The 21,306-nt window shown below is 45.4% G+C and overlaps 1 protein-coding gene across 1 annotated transcript in view; it reads right to left on the bottom strand.

Moving 5' to 3' along the window:
- Fyb2 (FYN binding protein 2) overlaps window positions 1-15,183 on the bottom strand; it is a 107,633-nt gene extending 92,450 nt beyond the window's left edge. Inside the window, 1 exon segment of the mRNA XM_021200483.2 lies at window positions 14,983-15,183. Within this exon segment, the coding sequence (XP_021056142.2) occupies window positions 14,983-15,183 (201 nt within the window).
- Window positions 15,184-21,306: the final 6,123 nt, after the last annotated feature.

The following is a 21,306-nucleotide window of genomic DNA, read 5'->3' as shown; positions in this document are numbered from 1 at the left end:
AAACTTTATATGACCCAGCACAGGGGAAGGCCAGGGCCAAATAGTGGGAGTGGGTGGGTAGGGGAGCAGGGGCGGTGATGGTGGGGGTATAGGGAACTTTCAGGATAGCATTTGAAATGTAAATAAAGAAAATAATAAATAAATAAATAAATAAATTAAAAAAAAAAAAAAAAACGAGTTGCTGTGGTCATGGTGTCTTTTCACAGTGATGGAAACCCTAGCTAGGACAATCAGTGACACATCAGTCCCCGATGAACACTCCTAGCACCAGCTCACAAGGTCCCTCACCTTTGGAAGTGGTCAACTACATGGGACCAACACCATCTTCCATTCATCTGCTTCCCAGGAAAGATGCATCCTTGGCCCTTGGAGGTCACCATGCACTGATGACTTTAAAAAGAAACTCTATATCATGCCAGAGCTCTCCACTGTGACCTTCCCCTCACTAAATGTGTGTGTTTCAATAGTTACTATATATCTTGCTTACCTGGTTAGAATGACTTTCAATAATAGCAGTAGGACTAAGAGCAGGACTAAGGTTTGAAGGTTGAAACGGTTTAGGTTGGCATCCAGATGTGTGTTACCTTCACAAAGCTGTTTCAGTTCTGTTTTCTATATTCTGACACATGAACTGAGGAACCAAGCACTGCCATGATGGGCACTAATGTTGGCACAAAGGAATCCCTTGAGCAATGATGTTGGGATAGACTGTTGAGATCAGAGTGGTGACAGTGGGGGTAATGCTGACCCACTCATGATTATGAGGTGAATGCTGGCAGGGTGATCATCTGTGGTAAAAAACACGTGCCCAGCTAATCAGCCTGGTGTTTTCACGTGGGAAGTTCATTTGTCAGTTTTGATAGGTGGCATTTTAGTTTCCAGTAACAGAGAAAGAAAAGAAAAGATATCCGTGAAGACTAGAGGAGGGTTTTAGATCTCTTCGGATTTTAGTTATAGGTGGTTGCAAGCTACCATGTCAGTTCTGGGAACTAAACTCCAGTCTTCTGCAAGAGCAACAGATGGTCTTAACTGTTGAACCCCCTCTCCATCCCCTCTGATCTATATTCTAGGTCAGAATTCTTTTATTTTTTTCTTTTCGCTTTTGAGATTATATCATTTTCCCTGTCTCTTTCCTCCCTCCCAAACCTCCCATATATCTTTCCTTACTCGCTTTCAAAGTCATGGCCTTTTTTCGTTACTTGTTGTTATATGTCCACATATATGCATACATCTATATTCCTAAATACATAAACACAACCTGTTCAATCTACATGTGTTACTTGTATGTTTGTTCTCAGAGCTGACCATTTGGTATTGGTTAGTGTGTGTCCATGTGTACAATCCATGTGCTCTTCCCTGGGGAAGGCTAGTTCTCCATTTGGGGCATTCCTTACTTGCCTACAGTTCTATATTTAGGGTTGAGGGCTCATGGGCTCCTCCAACCCAGTCCATGTTAGCATATCTATTGTTGTCTTTGTTCACCTCATGTTTAGGCGGTCATGTTGCCGGTGCACATAGCTTAACAAACTCTATGACTTTGCTCTCTTCTTCTGTTTTCCTTTCTACTTCCAACTTATACCTGGATCTGGTGATGGTGTTCACAGAGAACAGTGGCACCAGACCCCAGCTCCATTGCTACTCTATTTTGGGGCGTCTCTCTTTAAGTTTAGTTAGCAACAGTGGGGAATAGTAAAGCGACCCCTGACGAAAAAAGAATCTGATGAAGCCTTGAATTTTCTCATGGGTGCTGGGGCAGATCTGGGACTTGGCTCAAAAACAGATTGAGTTCAACGGTCAGAATGAGAGGGCAGAGTAACACTGACAGTCTACATAGCATGCATGGCTTTAAGGGTGATGGCTGGATTGTCTGTGCTTTAAGAGACAAGATGAATGAATAAGACATTTAAAGTTACAGGATACTCCACAAATAAAAAATGACAGGCCGCCATCTAGCTTTGAGAGAATAGGAGGCCTGGAGTGATGGTGAATTTCTGGTCCTGCATAAGCTTTGGATCCTCACGAAGGTCTGACTCCTTGGAGAGATAACACTGGGGTAGAACCTCAGAGTCTCTGTTCATCTAAAGCAGAGCTCAACCTTTTTTATTGCTGGACCCTTTAAAACAGTTCCTCTTGTGTGGTGATCCCGAATAAAATTATTTTTGTTGATACTTCGTAACTGTTATGTTACTAAAGATATGAATCATAATGTAAATACCTGTGCTTCCCCATGGTTTTTGGTAAGCCCCGTGGAAGGGTTGTTCAATCCCCAGGTTGAGAGCTGATGATCTAGAACATGAGCTCTCTTCTGGTTTTGAAAGTTTGTGGTAAACCTTAGGGTCTATCATAACACTAGAGTAAAAGCTAATAGGTTCATGTTCATTATTTCTCAACAAATATGTCACAGTTTAAGGAAGTTAGCTAAAATATTTGTTGCTCAATTAAAGAGATCTCTATTTTGATAATATCTAAAATGGAAATAATTGTATTTATTCTTTTCCCTTACTAAGGCTCTCATAAATATCAAATCCTAGCTGGAGACCAGGTAATACGATAAAATTTCCCGCATGGGCATTTCACCAGTGGAAGCCCATGACCCTTAACGTTCCTACTTAACTTTTACTTGGGCTTAACTAACTTGAAAACAGGCCTTTCTGAGCCCATCCAGATTCAACACCAGGAATGAGGGCGGATCCTGATTATCGCCTTGATAGGATGCAGAGTTTCCAGGGGAAACATATCTCCAGGCAGGTCTCTGAGGGATTATCTAGTTTAAATGAACAGAGGTAGGAAGACACACCCTATTCTAGTTTTATCTCTGTTGCTTTGATAAAGCACTCTGACCAAAAGCTACAAGTGAGGCAACAGTTTCCTTCAGCTTACAGGCTACAGGTCATTGAAGGACAGCAGGGCAGGAATGCAAGCAGGAACTTGAAGCAGGAAACACGGAGGAATGCTGTTTTCTGGCTTACTAGTAAGTCCACGATCGGTTAGCTTCTTTTACATAGCCCAAGATTGCCTGTTCTGACCGTGCACAGTATGGGGCTGGACCATCCTACATCAATTAAAAAAACCAGACAACTCTTCATAGACATGTGCATAGGCCAATCCTCTTTCCTCAATTCATTGAGGAATCTAGGCAGTTCCTCAATGGACTTCCTTCTCAGATGACTAGACTGTGTCCAGTTGACAGTCAAAGCTAACCAGGATCTATATTAAATGTGAGAGGTACATTACATTCACTGTGGTCCTGGACTAAAACAAAGGGAGAAAGAAAACAGAATACAAGTATTGGCTACTGTGTTTGAAGCTGTTTAAGACACAATGTGACCAGCAGCATCTTGCCCCACCCGTTACCCCACCTCCATCTTGGACTGCATTCTATTCTCTGGAAGAGTAAGCACAAAGACAAAAGACAGCCTTCCTTTAGTTACTTTTGCCCAGGTACTTTGTCAAGGCAAGGAAATGAGGTAAGTAATGATTCCAAGATGTAACAGAGTAGGAGAGAGCTAGAGCTAGGCCCTGCCTTCACCCTACCTCAGGTATTTATCAAGTCTACAATCACTTTCCGCCATAATTTCCTTCTGTTTGTATCTTGTATTATAGTTCACAAAACTCTTTCCTTGTTGATGTGATCTGATCTCCATGGCCATCTGAAAGAAGGTGTGTAACGTGTTATCAAGTCCATTCAACAGAAGAGGAAGTTAACCTCAAAAAACCTTAAGCCACTTGACCGTGTGGGCATGCTCTACCGCTGACATGTATGCTCTTTCTGCAATACAGTTCCTTCGGACCCCTCCCCAGTCCACCACAGTCAAGTACACCATTGCCATGCCTTCTGGGAGGTTCCATGCCTACAAGTTCTGCCACACCACACTCCAGAAAATGTAGGGGACACGGACGTTTTATTAGTAACAGTCAGTATTAAAGGAACAGCATGTGCTAGGTAATATGCTAAGAGCTTTATATCTAAAGCTCAGTTGTCTTTTACAAAAATAACTATGTGGCAAGCTCCACTAATATGATGATGTATTTTGTAAATAACGCATAAAGCAGTGTCCAGGGCCTCCGAGGGCAAGCAGCCAGGGTGAGATTTGTATCCAGTGAGTCCAGCCCCACAGGCTGCATTTGGGGGGGGGATATTCACATGTTATCCCCTTTTCCAGTTTCCCCCTCCCAGAAACCCCCTATCTCATCCCCCCTCCCTCACACGTGACCCCGCCCTCCCCATCCCGCTTCTAAGAGGGTGTTCCTCTACCCACCCACTTATTCCTGCCTCCCCACCTTCGATTCCCCTACACTGGGGCATCTATCCTGCCTTCATAGGACCAAGGACCTCTTCTCCCATTGATGCCTGACAAGGCCATCCTCTGCTACATATGCAGCTGGAGCCATGTGTACTCCTTGGTTGATGGCTTAGTCCCTGGGAGCTCTGACTGCATTTTTAACAAACCATTTCCCACCTCTTCCCTTCTCCCCTCCCAACTCTTGGCCTTACACATGTCGGGCAACTGTTTTGTCTCTAAGGGACTCCCTATCCCGTTTTTAACTAGTCTCTGTGACACATCTACCACAGCCAGGACATCATACAGTTCTCTGACCCTGTTTCACTCATTTGCTTCTTTAGGTTTCAGCTTAAAGTCTTCTATTCTCAACTCCTATCCATCTCTTGACTAAGACAGTGATGGCTACTTGTTTTTTGGTTTTGGTTTTGGTTTTTTGTTTTTTGGGGGTTTTTTTGTTTTTGTTTTTTTTGGGTTTTTTTTGGTTTTTTTTTTTTTGTTGTTGTTGTTTTTGGTAGTTGTGCTAATCTGTATTCTCCAGAGGAGCAGAACTGATGGAATGAATACGAATTTAAAGGAGCACTCACAGGAGTGCCCGGTCGGTTGATTCCAGAATCAGTCAAGTCCAAGATGACCAAGACCAGCCATCATAGTAAACATACTATTCTACTCCAAATGGAAAAATAAAACTGCAGTACACAAGCTAATGTCTCTGTGCTTTCCCAGATAATAAACTCAAAAGGTGGTGACCTAACCTGCTGAGCATCTAGGGACTTTAAGTAGAGCATATGGTTCAAAGACTGGCTTCCTGGCTCTTCGTCTATGAGGCTTTGAACAAAATCAGGCAACCCAGAGAACCATTTCCTTGTCTGTAAAAGGGAGATTAGCATCTTTCTCATGGGATTGGTGAGGTTTGAATGAAATTGTGTCTGAAAGGACTAGACCGTGCTCTATAAATATCTTCTACCCTTTCCAGGACATTAAGTTCATTAAAATAGTCACTGAGCATGAAATTGTGGTGAGGGGCAAGGAGAAGGGAAAGCACAGAACACACATGTAGTAGTATACTCGGTTTATGAGGGGTACAGTGACAGACCTTGGGGTCCTTGGTCTATGACTTAGAGATCAAACAAGGCAGAAGACAGAAATAGTTAAGCAACCCTCATTCAAAAAATGTGAGCCCAGTAGTATATTTGATGTCAGATTTCTTAGAAGTTTGGAATATTCTATATATGCATTGTGATATCTAAATACAAGAATCATGTATATATGATATATATCTTATACAGACAGCCTGAAGGTAATCTAAATAATTCTGTGTACAACCAAAAGGTGATGGTGTGAAAACCTCTACATTATCATGTCAGTGCTCAAACCAATTCACACTACAGTACCATATCAGTGCTCAGGCCAGCTCACGTGTGAGAATCTGGTGTCTTCAGATCAGGGCCTCTTCTCGTGTATCACATACTTCAGCAGCCCCTCACATCACTCAGACGATACAGACAGTTCTGCTGTTACATGCTCTTAGCTGCCTGCTCTCCACACTTAAATCCTCTCTCACAAACAGGGAAGCCAAAGGCCACAGAGGGTAAAATAATTCACCTTCAGGTATCCAGGCATGAGAGGAGGACATCAAGTTGAACACGAGTCCCGAGACTCTCAGCCTCACGCTCTCTGCTCATACCATAGAAGACAAAACAGTCCCAGTGCACACACTTCACTCGAAATAGCATCATGGCAGACCCTGGTGGCCCGGGCCTATGAGAGCAGCTACTTGGGAGGCTGAGGCAGGAGGGCTAGAAGTTCAAGAATGTCTTTGGCTACAGAGTGAGTTCAAGGCCCGCCTGGGCAATGAAACATTAATGAGACCCTACCTTTAAAAAGAGAAAAGAAACAAAAAGGGAAGAAAAGCGAACAGAGTGGTTTGGTAGAGTAGCATACACAAAGAACTAGATTCTATCCTTATCACTCCAAACAACAACAACAACAACAACAACCAGCCAAACCAGAAATAGTACAACCGCTGTGGGTGCACAACCGCTGTGGGTGCTTTGGTTTTAAAGGGCATTTGAAGCCTGCATGTCTCTACCTGTCCTTCAAAACTGTATAAATGATACTGGCTTAATAAAAATTCAGTCCTCAAAAATTTTAGAAACCATGCTCACCTCCCGCCTCCTTTCTCCCCTCTTGCCTCCAGCCCTGGCTGATTTTTAAAACAAGTTATGAGCGACTTCCCCAAAGATGGGGGGCCGGGGCTGGGGGAGATGTCACAGGGCTTGGAAACGCTTTGCATACCAGTGGTTAAGTGGTGGCTCTGCTCTGATTCTATGGATGAGGAGCTTGACAATATCAACAACTGTTAAGTACAGCATTTTAGTTTTCCTGTTTACTCAAATATACTATTCAAAATGTAAGTCTTACTGACAAAATTGGCAGGTGTCAATTTTGATGAGAAAAACTAAAGTCAGAGAAGGCAACCGATTTGTCTGGGGACAAGTAGCAAGTGTGTGGCAGGTGGTGGGTCACACGCAGGTCCCGGCCTAACAGCTTGGACTTCTGTCTCATCGGCATCCACTATCATCACAATGAAAGGGACAAAGCCAGTCAACAAAGGGAACTGCAACCAGAAGGCCAGCAAGACGGCTTAGTGCATCGGTTCTCAACCTGTGTGTCGCGACCCCTCCAGGGGTCACATTTCAGATATTTACATTATGAGTCATAACAGTAGCGAATTATGAGTCATAACAGTAGCGACAATTACAGTTATGAAGTAGCTACAAAATAATTTTATGGTGGGAGGTGGCCACAACACAAGGAACGGTATTAAAGGGCTACAGGATAAGGAAGGCAATCCCTGTCAAGCTTGCTCACCTGAGTTTGATTCTTAGCATCCACATGGTAGAAGGGAATTAACTCTTCCTCGTTAGCTGTCCTCTGACCTCCACACTTGTTCACCATGGCACACACAGACATACACGTACATACACATACACACACGCACACATACCTACATACACACAAAATATAAATAAAATGTAAAAATCACAGAAGAATCACCCTTTGAGTTAAACAGCCTTAGTTTGCACCAGCATCCTACCCTATTTGTAAAATAGAAAAATAATAGTAAAATAGTCAAGAGATCAGAGAAAGGAAAAGTGTGAACTCCTTCCATAGTCATGGTGCAAAGTTGCAGGAAAATTCTAAAGTTCAGTCTGTACAGCTGGTCTGTATTTAGTGAAGTCTAGCAAAAGGGGTGTTATTTTGATTAACCTTTGAGAATCTTTCCAGGGATTTGTTGACTGGGTGGAACACCAGCTTCGATGCCAACCTCATGTCTGTCCAGTCCCCGTGAAGCACTTTCTCAAGCCCCTTTTCTGAAAAGTTAAGCATAGCTGCTGCTTTGGAGTGCATTAAACAGTGACATGAAACATCACTCTGGGGGTTGGGGGTGGGGGCTGTGGAACCTCCTTGAATACTAACATCAACTTTCTTGTTAACTTGTGTATATGGGTTCTTGCAGAACTTTGCTGGGGCATCCATTAAATGCCCATAAGTTGTGGCTTAAACAAGAGAAATTTGTTGTCTGATGGTTCTGGAAGGTAAATGTTCAAGTTCAAGGTGCAGGTAGGGTCAGGTCCCTCTTGGGGACCGTAGGTCTTCATCTGCTTGGAGCCTGATGGTGGTTCTGATGTTCACAGGGTGCTCTCACGGTAACACCTTCTATCCTCTGCATGCTCCCCTGTTTAAATCCTCTTTCCTGAGGCTATCATTCATGCTGGATTAAAATGGACTCTCTTACGGCCTCACTTCAATTTGACAATTCTGTTAAGACCCTCTAAATAACACGTGCATTCTCCAAGCACTTCGGGCTGGGCCTTCAATGCAAGACTGACACAATCCAACTGCAGCAGCCACTTGTTCCTCCTGTAAGATACTGTTATGTCATAGCATTATCTGCCCTTTGAGCCCTGCGGACTGGTACAAGCTCTTTATTCGTGTGAACGTATTTAAGCGTCTGTGGAATGCTAAGTGGGCGGGATTACTTTCCCTCCTTTACAAACAGAGCACCTGGGGCCCTGAGAAATTAAATATCTTGCTCAAAACCAAGAAACTGGCATGTATCAGGGTTCGGGATAAACCAGTCAGGCTGCCTCAGAGGCCTTGCCTTTGAGAGAGGCAAGCTCTCCTGTCTCTTACAAGACAGTACTTTACCCCATGGGACCTCAGAGTCCACACTTGGCTCCAGTCAAAGGGCCTGGGGTCTTGTGAGGAGAGGAAAGACCAATTGTGGCAAAGCAGGACTTGATTTGAGTCACACCAGCAAGAGCTCGTGCCTCTGGGTGAAGATGCTTACAGAACTGCCGGGCTGGTACTGGGATAGCCCAAGGACAGTGGCTAAAGTGGGAGGCTACTGTGTGGGCACCAAGACTGCAGCCTTGTCAGCTGGGCTGATCGGCATGGACTCCCCATCACAGGAATCGAAAATGGCTAAGATGCAGCAGCAGAATGGCATGGCCCACACTGCCTGCTGGGAGCATTTTCTCAGGAGAAATGCAAGTGAAGGATTCAGAGAAGGAGAATTTGACTCTTCCCTTTGAAGCCATGATGATAAGGGTGGGGATCGCTATGAGGCAATGATACAAATCACTTCTTGTCTCACCAGCAAGGACCAGACAGTACAGTCCAAGAGGATGTTTCCCACAGCCTACCAGCCAAGACAGATGTGAGCTGTCCAGCCTTTTTATTCAGTGATTTATTTGATGGTTTCTTTCCCCTCATAACACATTTGTGAACTTGCCAAACTTTAAAACAAACAAACAAACAAAGTCTTACTCCATAACCCAGACTAGCCTGGAACTCACAGAAGTCTCCTGCCTCAGCCTTCTGTGTCCTGGGATTACAGGTGTGCACCACCCACCATGCCTCTCGACCACAGCTGTTTGTCTTCTCCCCAGACAAGCTCACCAACCAGAGCTGTCACTGCAGGTGAATCCTCATGGATGGATTAATCCTTGTGACTGGAGACACATGCAGACAGAAACCAGCTGGCACCCCATTATTTAATAATAGATTCTCCCTTAGGGCATTTTCCTTAAACATCAGATTATTTAGGTAAAACAGAGAAAACCCAAACATTTCTCTTGAAGCATTGCTAAACTGTGTTTCATTGGCATTCATGCCTAGATTCTATTCAAATTAGCCAAATGTGGTCTTGGTAATAGCTTACTGCCTCAAGACCACCACAGGACACAAAGCTCAACCCCGAATTTTAGAAGAAAAGCTCCCCCTCCCCAATCCCGTGGCTCCTTCAGTTCTCAGAGTAAAAAAAACAGGCATCACCTAGGGCCCTTTAACCCATCCCTTCTAAATCTTAGGGTTCCACTGTGGCAACTTACTTTTATTAGAAAAACGTTCCACCCCAGTAACACTTCACTTCAAGGGTGTCCCCTGACTCACCCAACAACACTGTGTACCTCTGAGCCTGTCTGCTGCCCTCCACCCCACCCCCACTCTTCATCTCCTCTTCCTCTGATACATTGCTACCTCCCCTCTGACATTCTGCACAGATGGCAGCCCCTCAAACGAGTCCCCAAGCTGGGCTAGGTACCAGCCACACTACTGCCATCGAGGCAAGGATAATCTTCACGACTGTACTTTCTACCATTTGTTTTTTTTTAACATTCTTCTGAAAGGCTGAGGCACTAGATGTCAGGTAAGGCAGGTCCCTCTCAGACGCTAAGGCGGGGCCTGGCCCATGGAAGATGCCTGCTCAATGTCTCTGTGATGTCTATAGGAGTTGGGGCTAAGAAGAAGATCTTCCAACTCAACATGAGTAAGAACAGGTATCCGAGCTACAGAGACTGGATGGGTAGTTTCAAACCGCTGCCCATTTTCTGCCCTGGGGACTCAAATTTCCTTGTAAAAATGGGAGTTGTTAAACTGGTTGGACTTTGAGAGATTTCCCAACTCCAGCACTTGCTCAAATCACTTGCCTGCCAATGGGCAGAGGTGAACTTCAATGTGGCTTGATTCTCTCTCTCTCTTTTTTTTTTTTGTTATTTTTTTTTGTTTTAAGATTTATTTATTTATTATATGTAAGTACACTGTAGCTGTCTTCAGACACTCCAGAAGAGGGCATCAGATCTCGTTACAGATGGTTGTGAGCCACCATGTAGTTACTGGGAATTGAACTCAGGACCTTCAGAAAAGCAGTCAGTGCTCTTAACCACTGAGCCATTTCTCCAGCTCCCTGGCTTGATTCTCAATGTGGTTCAAGCTCATCCATCAAACATGTGGTGACAACTTGACTGGTAAGCACTAACTAAAAAAATGCTACAATTCTCTCTTGTTAAGACTGGACCCAGGGGAAAACACATCTGGCTAAGAGCACAGGCTACGATACCACTTAACTCTGCATTTGAAAAAGAACTTAGCAACCTTTCAGCATGAGGGTCTTGTAAAGCAGCCCCCACTGTGTGTGTGTGTGTGTGTGTGTGATGTTTGTATATGCACATATTTGTGTGTACGTGTACATATTTGGATATGCATGTGGAGACCAGAGGTCGACCCCAGATGTGGCTCCTAAGGAGCCACTCACCTTGGTTTTTGAGGCAGGCTCTCTCACTGAACCTGGAGTTCACAGATTCTGCCAGACAACTGTCCATCAAGCTCAGGGACCCTCAGGTCTCTGCCTTTCCAGTTTGAGAATTGCAAGCTTATGCCACAAAGCCTGCCGTTTGACGTAGGTACTGCAGATTGAGTTTAGGTTCTCACGCCTTCGTGGCAGGCCCTTTGCCAACTGAGCCAGCTCAAAGCATACTCTTACAGAATTCCTCCAAACCATATATTGATAAGAAACACAGTTTTGCTGTTGTTTGTTTGGGACAAGGTCTCACTATGTGATCTTGAATGGTCTGGAACTGCTGTAATGATAAGGCTGGCCTTGAGCTCAGGGGCCCACATTCTTGGCCTCCAGAGTGCTGGGATTAAAGCTGTGTGGCAGCGTGTTCAGATAGAAACTCACTATGTAGCACAGGCTGGCCTTAAATTTACAGTCCTCTTGCCTTAGCTTTTTAAATGCTAGGACTAGAGGTATGTATTACTATGCCCAGATAAAAGTAACTTTTCTTTTAATAACTGAAAAACAAAACAAAACCCTAAAGGTATCCATTTGTTTTTCTACCTACTAATAGCGAACCAAACAACAGAAAATTAAGTGACCTAAAATGAACATAAACCCTTCTGCATCTCCCCCATAGTGTAGGAGGAGAATATTAACATGGCCCAATTGGGTGAGTTTTCTATCCACAGAGTGTTGATGAAAGTCGCTCTGTGGGGTTTGCCTGGTGCTGGTGCAGTCTGTGAGGCCCTGAGAAAAGCCTTGCAGGAAGGCTAGCAAGCTAGGCTCATCCAGAACTTCCAGTCAGGGTGTGCAGGAGGTTATCTTCAGCATGGAAGTGCCAGGGCAAGGGCTGGTGACCTAGCTCAGGGCTGTAAGGCTCAGTTCTCAAAACAAGACGGGAGCAGTGCTTCTTCGGAGTCGGTGAAGTCCCACAGTGCCGTACATGGCCACCTACAGTGTTCAAGGCAGCCTGCAGTTTAGCCCAGACACAGTACAGGGAGCCCGCTTTCACCTCCTGAGGAGGATGTTGGAGAATGTGAGGTCAGTTTTAACACCATGGGTCTTAAACACCTATGCATTGTCAGTCAGCACTGTTCTAATGTAGATATTATTCTGGTTAGTCTCCTGCTTCAACCTCCCCGGTGAACTCTGAAGCCAAGTGTCCCTCTATATAATTAGCCCTTCAGTCATCCCATGTCTAAAACTGAGTCCTGGTCTCCTTCTGAACTGCTCAGTATTAAGTCATCTTTTAAAAAAATGCTGGCTCCTTCCTTCCTCAAGTTCAGCCTTTGTGCCTTTGGGTCATCAACAATCCTCCTCCCTCCTTCCCTTCTCTAGCCAGTGTACCTCGATGACTCTGCCTTTAGCATACAGATGCACCTTGACTTATCACAGGATAATGGCATAACAATCTCATGGTAAATAGAAAGTACCATATCGAAAGCTAAAAGTGCACTTGCTACACCCATCCTACTAAAACTCATTGCTTAGCAACAGAGAACACACAGACTATTCATTTACCTGTATAGGAAATGATCAAAATTCACAGCTCAAAGTAGTTTTTGCCAAATGAGAGCCACTTCTGTGCCTCATAAAGCCAAAATATGGTTAGTTCAGTCATCCAAAGTCAGAGACCCAGAATCCGACACTTGTAACCACCCTTCCTGCCAAGCCCAGCCTGAGCCATTTCTCCTTAGATCTATGCACCTTCCCTCTACCAGGCCAGCCAGCTGTTGCTCTCTCACTTCCAGCCATCTCATTTCCAAACTCCAGCCACCTGACTCTTAGGAAATGGAAGCCAGATGGTGCCATATAGCTAGCTACTCGCCATCGTCGGGCAAAGCTAGTTTTCACTAAGGGTTCCACGCCCTTTATGATGTGAGCTTCTACCCCTTGCTTGCTTTGCTTCTTTATCTTACACTTGGCTGTTTGTTCTTCATCAAAGCAGCTTAGAAGAACTCTGCGTCTCAACAGAATCTTTCCCCCCAAACATCCATGCAACCACTCTCTAACTTAAAAAGTTTCTGTTCAGTTTCCTCTTCACATTGACCTTTGACATTGTGCCCCTTAAAATGGCAGTCTCCTCTGCAGCCTCATGGCCTTAGACCCTTCTCTGCTTTGAACGTCTGCATTGCATCAGCTACCATTTAACCCTTAGATTGTTGTTTCCTTCTCCTTTTCTTACTAGTATAGAAAGCTTCATGAAAACTAGGCTAGCTACATAGCCTAGTCTGGCCTCGAACTTTTGATCCTGCCCCAGCCTTCCAGGTGCTACAATTACACTCATGTACCAGTGTGCCTGGCTGATGCAGAGATTTTGGACTGTTTGGTTCCTAACCGTATCCACGTATCCAAAAAGGAAATTGACAATACAAAGGAGGTGGTCAAAAATGTATATATTATATAAAGGAATGTTCCGTTGGCTTTCTAAAACAATAGATGGATCCTTTCCAGATGAGAAACTACCCATATTTCTTTTGGGTCTTTTCCCCTCGTTTTTCTGAGCAGAGGTAGACGTGCACTGGGTTTACTTGTTCTATAAAATGTTACTAGGAAGCAAATACATCCTTTGATACTTTTTGTACATCCCGTCTGTTCTGCTGGAGTAAGTAATCCTTGCTCATGCTGCCTGGCTTAGAGCCGGCTCCCAGGAGCTATGATTCACCAACCCGAGCCTAGGCCTTAGCCCCGCTCTGACTGGTGGTGCCATACCATGTAGCAATAATGTACTGTCCTTCGGCTTCCTCACCTAAAAACCCCCGGGAACAATGACCTCCAGGTCTTTGTCCCATCAGCTTGACAAGCAGAAGTAGTGGTGGGCTCGCCACCTGGCTTGCCAGAGAGGGCAGAATGTAAATGGTTTTCCCTTTTTTCTGAATCCACAAGAATCAGTTCAGCCTGGCAAGTTGCCAACGTGGAAGAAGGTCCCAAAAGTCGACCAATAGAGGTCGGCATGGTGACACGTGCCTGCAACTCAGGCATTTGAAAGGTTGAGGCCAGTCTGGGCTGTAAAGCAAGACCCTTTCTAAATCAAAAACAATTTCCCCTACCTCACTAAAAGAAGAAATTTCTAAACATTGTAGCACCACAAATGGGCTGGAACTTGGGTCCTTGGCTCCCTCTTTCCAAAACTCAACTAACTGAAGGGTGTGAACCACCAGAGATACAACTGTTGCCAGAGGTACAAGCGCCCCTTTCAAACTCCGGAGCTCTCCTTGCCAGCCACAGAAGAACCGATCCACCATTCTGACTGTAAACCAAACATCTGGGTGGGAAGTAACACAATTTCAGTAGTAAATAACTTGCCCCCAAATACTTAATAGAGATATGGCACAACATGCTTGTATGTATCTGTGAAACGCAAGTCACTAACAGAACAGCGGGGCAAGGACTAGAAGGGATGGGGTTTAGCCAAGCAAAACCTCTGACTATCTATGCCAACAGCACTCAGCCTATCGAAGCCATTCAAACCCTGGCATTGCTTTTGTCAAAACCAAAATCCTCCAGGGTTCCCCCCCCCTCCCCCGTGTGGCTCAGACTGGCTTTAGCCTTTCAACACCCCAGCCTCTGGAGTCTGGAGCCTGGAGCCACCACAAGCCTGGGTTCTATTTTTTTTCATGTACTTTCAGTCTCACAGAAGTGAGATAGATCCCTAGGGCTCAAGGGCACTAGCACTTTTGCCCCAGCCCATAGAGTTAATAGGGAACAGCGATGTAAAAAAAAAAAAAAAAAAAGCCACAGGGCATACCAGTTACGAGGCCACCTTTTCCCAGAGTCATGCTCTGTCCTTGAACCTGGACACCCATCTGCCACCGCAGAGGCCGGACAGAGAGGGAAAGTCAACAGTGAAGTGACAGGCACTTGAACTGTGCCCTGAGTTAGAGAGAGCTCCCGGGGTTCTGTAGAGACAGAGGACACAGGCTGCCTGAGCAAGGCCAGCATGCCAGTTTCGTAGCGGGACACCTGATATATTTGGTCCGGCCCAGAACACACCGGCAGCTCTTTCCCTAGAGCTTCCTCCTTTGGAAGGAACTAAAGTTCGCAAGATGACAGCCCACACGCGAGCGGGTGCCTTACCTCTTCCATTGTGGCCCTCCAAGGCAGCGACTGGGAAACAATGCCAGCTTCCCAGAGTTGGATCCTGGGGCCAACAATGCTCTCGCCTCCTCCCGCCAGCTTGCAGTCACTTCGCCTGTCCGGGACGAACTAGAGCCCGGGCTCCTCACCTGCTCCACCTGGGCTGTGGCTCCTCCCTCCCTCGGGTGGGCGGGCCTCCATCCTGCCAGCCGAACCTGCTGCATAGGGGTAGGGGCCAGTGTGTGGGCAGAAGGCCACTGGTCCCGAGGCTTCCTTGCCATCACTCCCTTTGCACGGGTTTCACTTTGTGCCTGAGTCGGGTCCTCTCCCATCACACCCCATCTGGGGGAGTTTCTGAGAGCTGAGTACATCTTGTCCCTAAAGTTAGACTGAAAAGCTCAGGACACTGTGATCTCCTTTAGTGAGAGCCCTCGCCCAACTCCGCCCCTGCTGATGGCTACTTAACTTCACAAAAGCTGCTCAGGGCTCCTAGAAAAGAAAGCTCTTAAGTGCCGCTGAGCCAGCAGGGGAGTTTAATGGGGGGTGTGAGAGGAAGCTGAAATAAATTACACCTGTTTTTAAAAACAGGCATGGTCGCGGTGTTTTAAGACATGAATCCCTTTAACTCTTACAAGTAGCCCCGGAATCAAGTTCAGCTGGACACACAAGTTAGCAGGGCACGAACTGGAGCTTAGAGAGATGGCTAGCTTGGAGTGATGCTGGTAGGATGCTGAAAGAAAGAAGCTCTGATGGACGATGCCTTCGGGTTCTGATTTCTTTGCTGTTTCTTGCCAGAGCTGATCCTGGCTGGAAACCCAAACTTCAGTTCCTAGATTTGGGGTGGGGTGGGGTGGGGGTGGGGCGACGGATCTCCCAGCTGTCATGGGGATTGGAGGTAGGCAGGTGTGACCTGTGCTCTGATTTATATACGGCCTGCTGTGTTTCATTGCTTTTTATGGAAAAAAAAAATCTGTTTTTGTTTGTTTGTTTGTTTATTGTTTGGTGCAGGCTCTCCTATGCAAGCTGCCTTCAAACTCACTGTATAACGTGGGATGCCTCCAACCAAATCATTATTGTTGTTTTCTCTATACATAGCCCTGGCTATCCTGGCTATCACTGTGTAGACCAGGCTGGCCTCAAACTCACAGAGATCCATTTGCCTCTGCCTCCCTAGTGCTGTGATTTAAGGCATGCACCACCATGCCTGGCTTTCAAAGTCTTAAAAACAGGCCCGTATCCCTAGGCCATTGAGGCGTCCCTGAGAAGCTGCAGCACTGGGAGGACAGTGAAAGGTGTGCTGACTGTCACACAACACCCACTCCTGGGTAGGCTGGACATGGGACCAGTATTTTGTCCTCTCCAGAGTCACTGTCTGACCCTGCAGGGACAGACCTGAGGTACACATGAGACAGCGTGCTTCCATGTATAAACACTGGTTCCTCGGACTTCAAGGCTTGAATGTGAGCATGATTTTAGCAATAATCAGAATAAATTGCATATATCCCAGAAGCACCTGAAATATTTAAATTTTATTTTGTGTATTGAACACAGAAACTCGTAATAAACAATATTTATAGTGGAAACAAAAAGTCTTAAAAAATAAGATTCCCTTGTCTTGATAGGAGCAGAGGAAGAGAGTAGGTAAGAAGTACCTGCTTGCTTGTCCCCTAAGAGGTGACCGACTGCGGGATTTTCGTTTTGCTCAGCACTGCTCACAGTCACCTTTGCTGTCTTTCCTCAAGGGCAAGGGTCCTTTATGACCTCTGCTCAGCACAGCTTTGCGCCCCAGGGGCCATTGGGCCTCCAACATCGCCATGGTCCCAACACAAGGGCTCCCCCTGGTGGCATCAGGGCAGCCCTCATGGCCAAGGGTAAGCAGCGCTTCGGGGGTTCTACAACAACCCACCTATATCCAGGGTCTCTTAGAGGTTTCCTTTGGTTTGGCCCTAACTAGTTAGAGTGGTGAGTCCTAGAGTATACTGGGTACCTTCATTTAGCTGTTGGGCGTGGGGACCACATTGCCAGTAGGCTTGGCCTCCTCCTCCTCCTCCCCTTGGGCTCTTTTGAATTTCCTGGCCTTTTCCTGTACTTACTATGACCTAACTGAAGTTAACATTTAGAAGTTAGGATCTGCATGTGGGCAAGGAAGAGGTAGTTTTCTTTCTAAGCCTGGGTTACCAATATAATGCTTCTTACCTATTTTCCTATGAATTTTATAACTTGGTTTTGCTTTACAACCGAATACAATTCCACCTTGCATGTGTAACCCATTTCATTACCAGTTCATCTGTTGATGGACATGTAGGCTGATTTTTGTGTTAAGAGAGAAAAAGAATATGATGTTCGGTGAGTGGGAATGGCAGAATCTCAGTGCAGTGGGGGAGTGGAAAGTACAATATATTTTGTTAAAGTGTAACAAAATATATTGTATAATTTTTAAATTAACTAACTCTTCTGTGTGTATTTTGTCTCCATGTATTTATGTACAGTACAGGTCTGAAGAGCCAGAAGGGGGTTGTTTGTTTGTTTGTTTGTTTTCTATCTTCTGGGACTAGAGTTACAGACCACCGAAAGCCACCATGTGGGTGCTGGGAATCGAACTCAAGTCCTTTGTAGAAACAAGTGCTTTAACCAGAGTCATGCCACTTGCCCCACTCATTTATCTCTTGATGACAAACATCATGACTTAAGTGAGGCCAAAGGAACATGATAGGGGAAGAGGAAATTACGGAGGCAGAACAGTCCAATGGGAAAGGGGTAGGGGAAATGGAGAGGCCAGGAGGATTACATCAGAACTAAATGTGTATGGACTTTTGGGGGGCATTATTTCTTCAAAATTTATCTATCATTACATTGTATTAGATATTATAAGTAATAAAAACATTGCTAAGTAAACAGACAAAAGAGAGAGTTATGCTTGGCACCGTGTATCATCCTGTTAATTATCCTAAGATGCAGATGGGAAATACAGTTTCTCACTAAGTCCCTCTGTGATGTTCTTTGTCTTTAAAAGGAAGGCCAGCAAGGTTAACTCCAGGACTAATGGCCATCTGAGCCCTGGTAAGGTGCTTAGCACTTTGCAAGACCCCGAATGCCATTCCTCTTGTCCTTTCTCCGCTTACCTTAAATCACTGTTATCAATGTCGCAATGCACAGGCCACGCCTAGCTACAGGAATGAGGTAGCACTGTTTCATCCTCCACCCTCAACCGCAGGGATCTCAAATTGCTCACAAGCCTGGATCCTGTGAGTGAGCCGGTCCCAGTGAGTGGGCGTCCAGCTCCACCAGAAGACAAATCACACACGCTGACGCGGGAGGGGGAAGGGTAGCAAATCTAGTCACTGTGGAGAGTTGGAGATGCGAAGTCTGAGTTTTGACCTGAGTAAAACTAGACCTCGCTGTACCTTAGGAATGACCACTATCCAGTCGAGAGAGATATGATCTGCACAAGTACCCGGTCCCCTGGCCCTGGGCCAGGAGGAATTGCCCCATGAGTTCCAGTTAATCAGGGACAAGGACATGGCTGGCTGCATGTCTCAGACTATTGTCTGCAGAAAACAGGACCATAGACCTTGCAGACCGCTCCCTAATTATCTTTATGATGAGCCCTAATCTCTAGCTGAGAACTGAGGCACACACAAGTTAAGTAGCCTCCTCTGGGCAACATTCAGCAAGTGGAGGAACAGAAATTCCAGTCCAGAAAGTCTGGTTCCAGACTCCACCCTCGCAGCCAGCCCGTTTGCCATTTCTTTCCATTTTCAAGAAATACCAAACAATAAGCTCACAGGGTCTGAGAGCTTAAAAGGTTTAAAGTAGGTTCCCCCAAATTAAGTTCTGAAAGTGGGAGGTGGGAGAGATCTTAACAGATAGATCATCTTTTAATATCTTTGGTTTGCTTTTCCTATAGGGGACACAGTGTGCCCCCTCTCTTAGGAATTCTATTGCAGTGGATAGACACCATGACCAAGGCAACGCTTACAAAGGGAAACACTAAATTGGGGCTGGCTTACAGTTCAGTGCTTTATCGTCATGGTGGGAAGCGTGGCAGCCTGCAGGCAGACATGGTGCTGGAGGAGCTGAGCAGTCTACATCTTGATCTGCAGGCAGGAAGAAGAGACTGTGAGCCATTAGACCTGGCCTGAACTTCTGAGACTTCAAAGTCCGCCCGCTAGTGGCAAACTTTCTCCAACAAAGCTACACCTGCTCCAACATGGCTACGCCTTCTAGTAGCGCCTCTCCTTACAAGTCTGTGGGGGACATTTTTATTCAAACCACCACACACCCCCATTTAAGTCCTATCTAGTCTTTGGGCCACTGCCCTCCAAGCCTAACTTCATTAGTCGTTACTGGAGAAGTCATTACTATCTTCTCCAGAGAGCCTAAGACTATCTACAAAAGACAAAGTTAGACCCGTTTACCTTTCCTCACAGGAGGGCTATGGAAGGGTCGTTAGGCCCTTTCCGGAAATTCTAGCTATTTCCCGCCTTCTGTGCTGTACATCCTAGCTGTAATTCTGTCCAAACTGCCTGTGGTCTAGGGAGGTCTGTAAGAGGTGAGGAGTTAACAGAAGTGGGGAGCCGGGTGTGGTGGCGCACGCCTTTAATCCCAGCACTTGGGATGCAGAGGCAGGCAGATTTCTGAGTTCACGGCCAGCCTGGTCTACAGAGTGAGTTCCAGGACAGCCAGGGCTATACAGAGAAACCCTGTCTCGAAAAACCAAAAAAAAAAAAAAAAAAAAAACAGAAGTGGGGACTCCATATTTGCAGTTTGAGGGAAGTCACCACTCACGCTGGGGTGGGACTCTTCAGTGGTGAATCTCCTTGGGAGCCACCTACATCCTTCAAAGAACCTCTGGCCTATGCTTCTGTGAGTAAGCTCAAGAGACTCATTGAATCACTGAGCAAGACTTGGGCACAATCGTAACGTTGGTCCCTGGTTTCAGCCTACCTGGGATGAACAAACATTCATTTGTGAATTCCAGGAAAAGATAATGCAACGGGCAGTGAATGGCAGACAACTGTATTCTGGCTCATTCTGGATTGTTCCAAACCTTTCAGCCTCAGATATTACTTGAAGCTTCTTAGTGTTTCCTATCACATCACTGTTTTTTACTTCTTGACAAATGTATTACTTACACTTTGTGCCATAAGTAATGGCTTATCTACAATACCCTAACGTGAAGAAGAAATATATATATATATATATATATATATATATATATATATATATATATCATGGGAAAGTGGGAAGCCTGTGCATTCTCCATTTCCCTGGGTAAGCCTTGAGCGCAATCTGTCATGTGGCGACAAGGCTGGGGTACACGGATTGATTGCCAGTCAGGATGCTGCTGCTGGAGTAACCCACTATTAATATTAACGCTATTATTGGTTACATTAATCATGTCTGAGGACTTTCAGCAGAACATGTAATTTGTTTATGTATAATTTATATCCCGACTACTTTCAAAGGGGAAAGAAGGGAAGGGGAAAGGAAGTTAAATTTATTGGAAGTCTATTGTATAACAAGTGACACAACATCTATTGTATTCTATTTTTCATGACAGAGTTTTCAGGGTTGTTTCCCTTCTTCTCACCGAAGATCGCAAGATCAGAAAGATCATGCCCTGGCTGTACAAGCACAGGGGTTTGATTCTTCGCCACCCCCATGGTGTGTGTGTGTGTGTGTGTGTGTGTGTGTAGCTGCATGTGGAGGCCAGAGGTTGACATCAGATGTCTTTATCTGTCATTTGCTACCTTATTCCTGAGACAGGGGCTCACACGGAACTTGGAGCACATGAAGTATGCCTGGCCTGCCAGCCCCTGGCATACGCTTGCCTGTCTCTGCCCGCAAACACTGGACCACAGACATGCACTTGACCATCAGGCTTTTCCCAGGAGCAGGAAGTATCCACACTCAGGTCTCCACACTCCACTGATCCAGCTCTTCCCAGACATCCTTCTCCCCCTGAATTGCTTTTTTCCTTCCCCCCATGATGGCCTAAAAAGGCTTGAGTGATATGATATCAAATAAAACAAGACGGTTAAAAATGGAGATTAGGGTTCTTTAGCAGACAGGCAGGCAGGCAGGTAGGTAGGAAGGGATAGACAACCGATCGGAAATATTGAATGAATTACTATACAACATATGCTTGTTTGATGAAATGCCTAGAACTATCTTGGAGGTCCGTAGACCTATAAAAAGTCTTGCTTCTTCTTTGTTTGAGAAAAGTGTATAATCCAGTATTTAGTGTTCCCATTTTTTTTACTTTTGTTAGTCAATTATCATACTAACATGTGATTTAGCAACATGAGATTTTTTTTTGAG

The sequence above is a fragment of the Mus pahari genome, chromosome 6 (assembly GCF_900095145.1).
Source record: "Mus pahari chromosome 6, PAHARI_EIJ_v1.1, whole genome shotgun sequence".
Taxonomy (NCBI): Eukaryota; Metazoa; Chordata; class Mammalia; order Rodentia; family Muridae; genus Mus; species Mus pahari.
The sequence above is the reverse complement of the archived record's forward strand: the minus strand, read 5'-3'. Positions and strand labels throughout refer to the sequence as shown.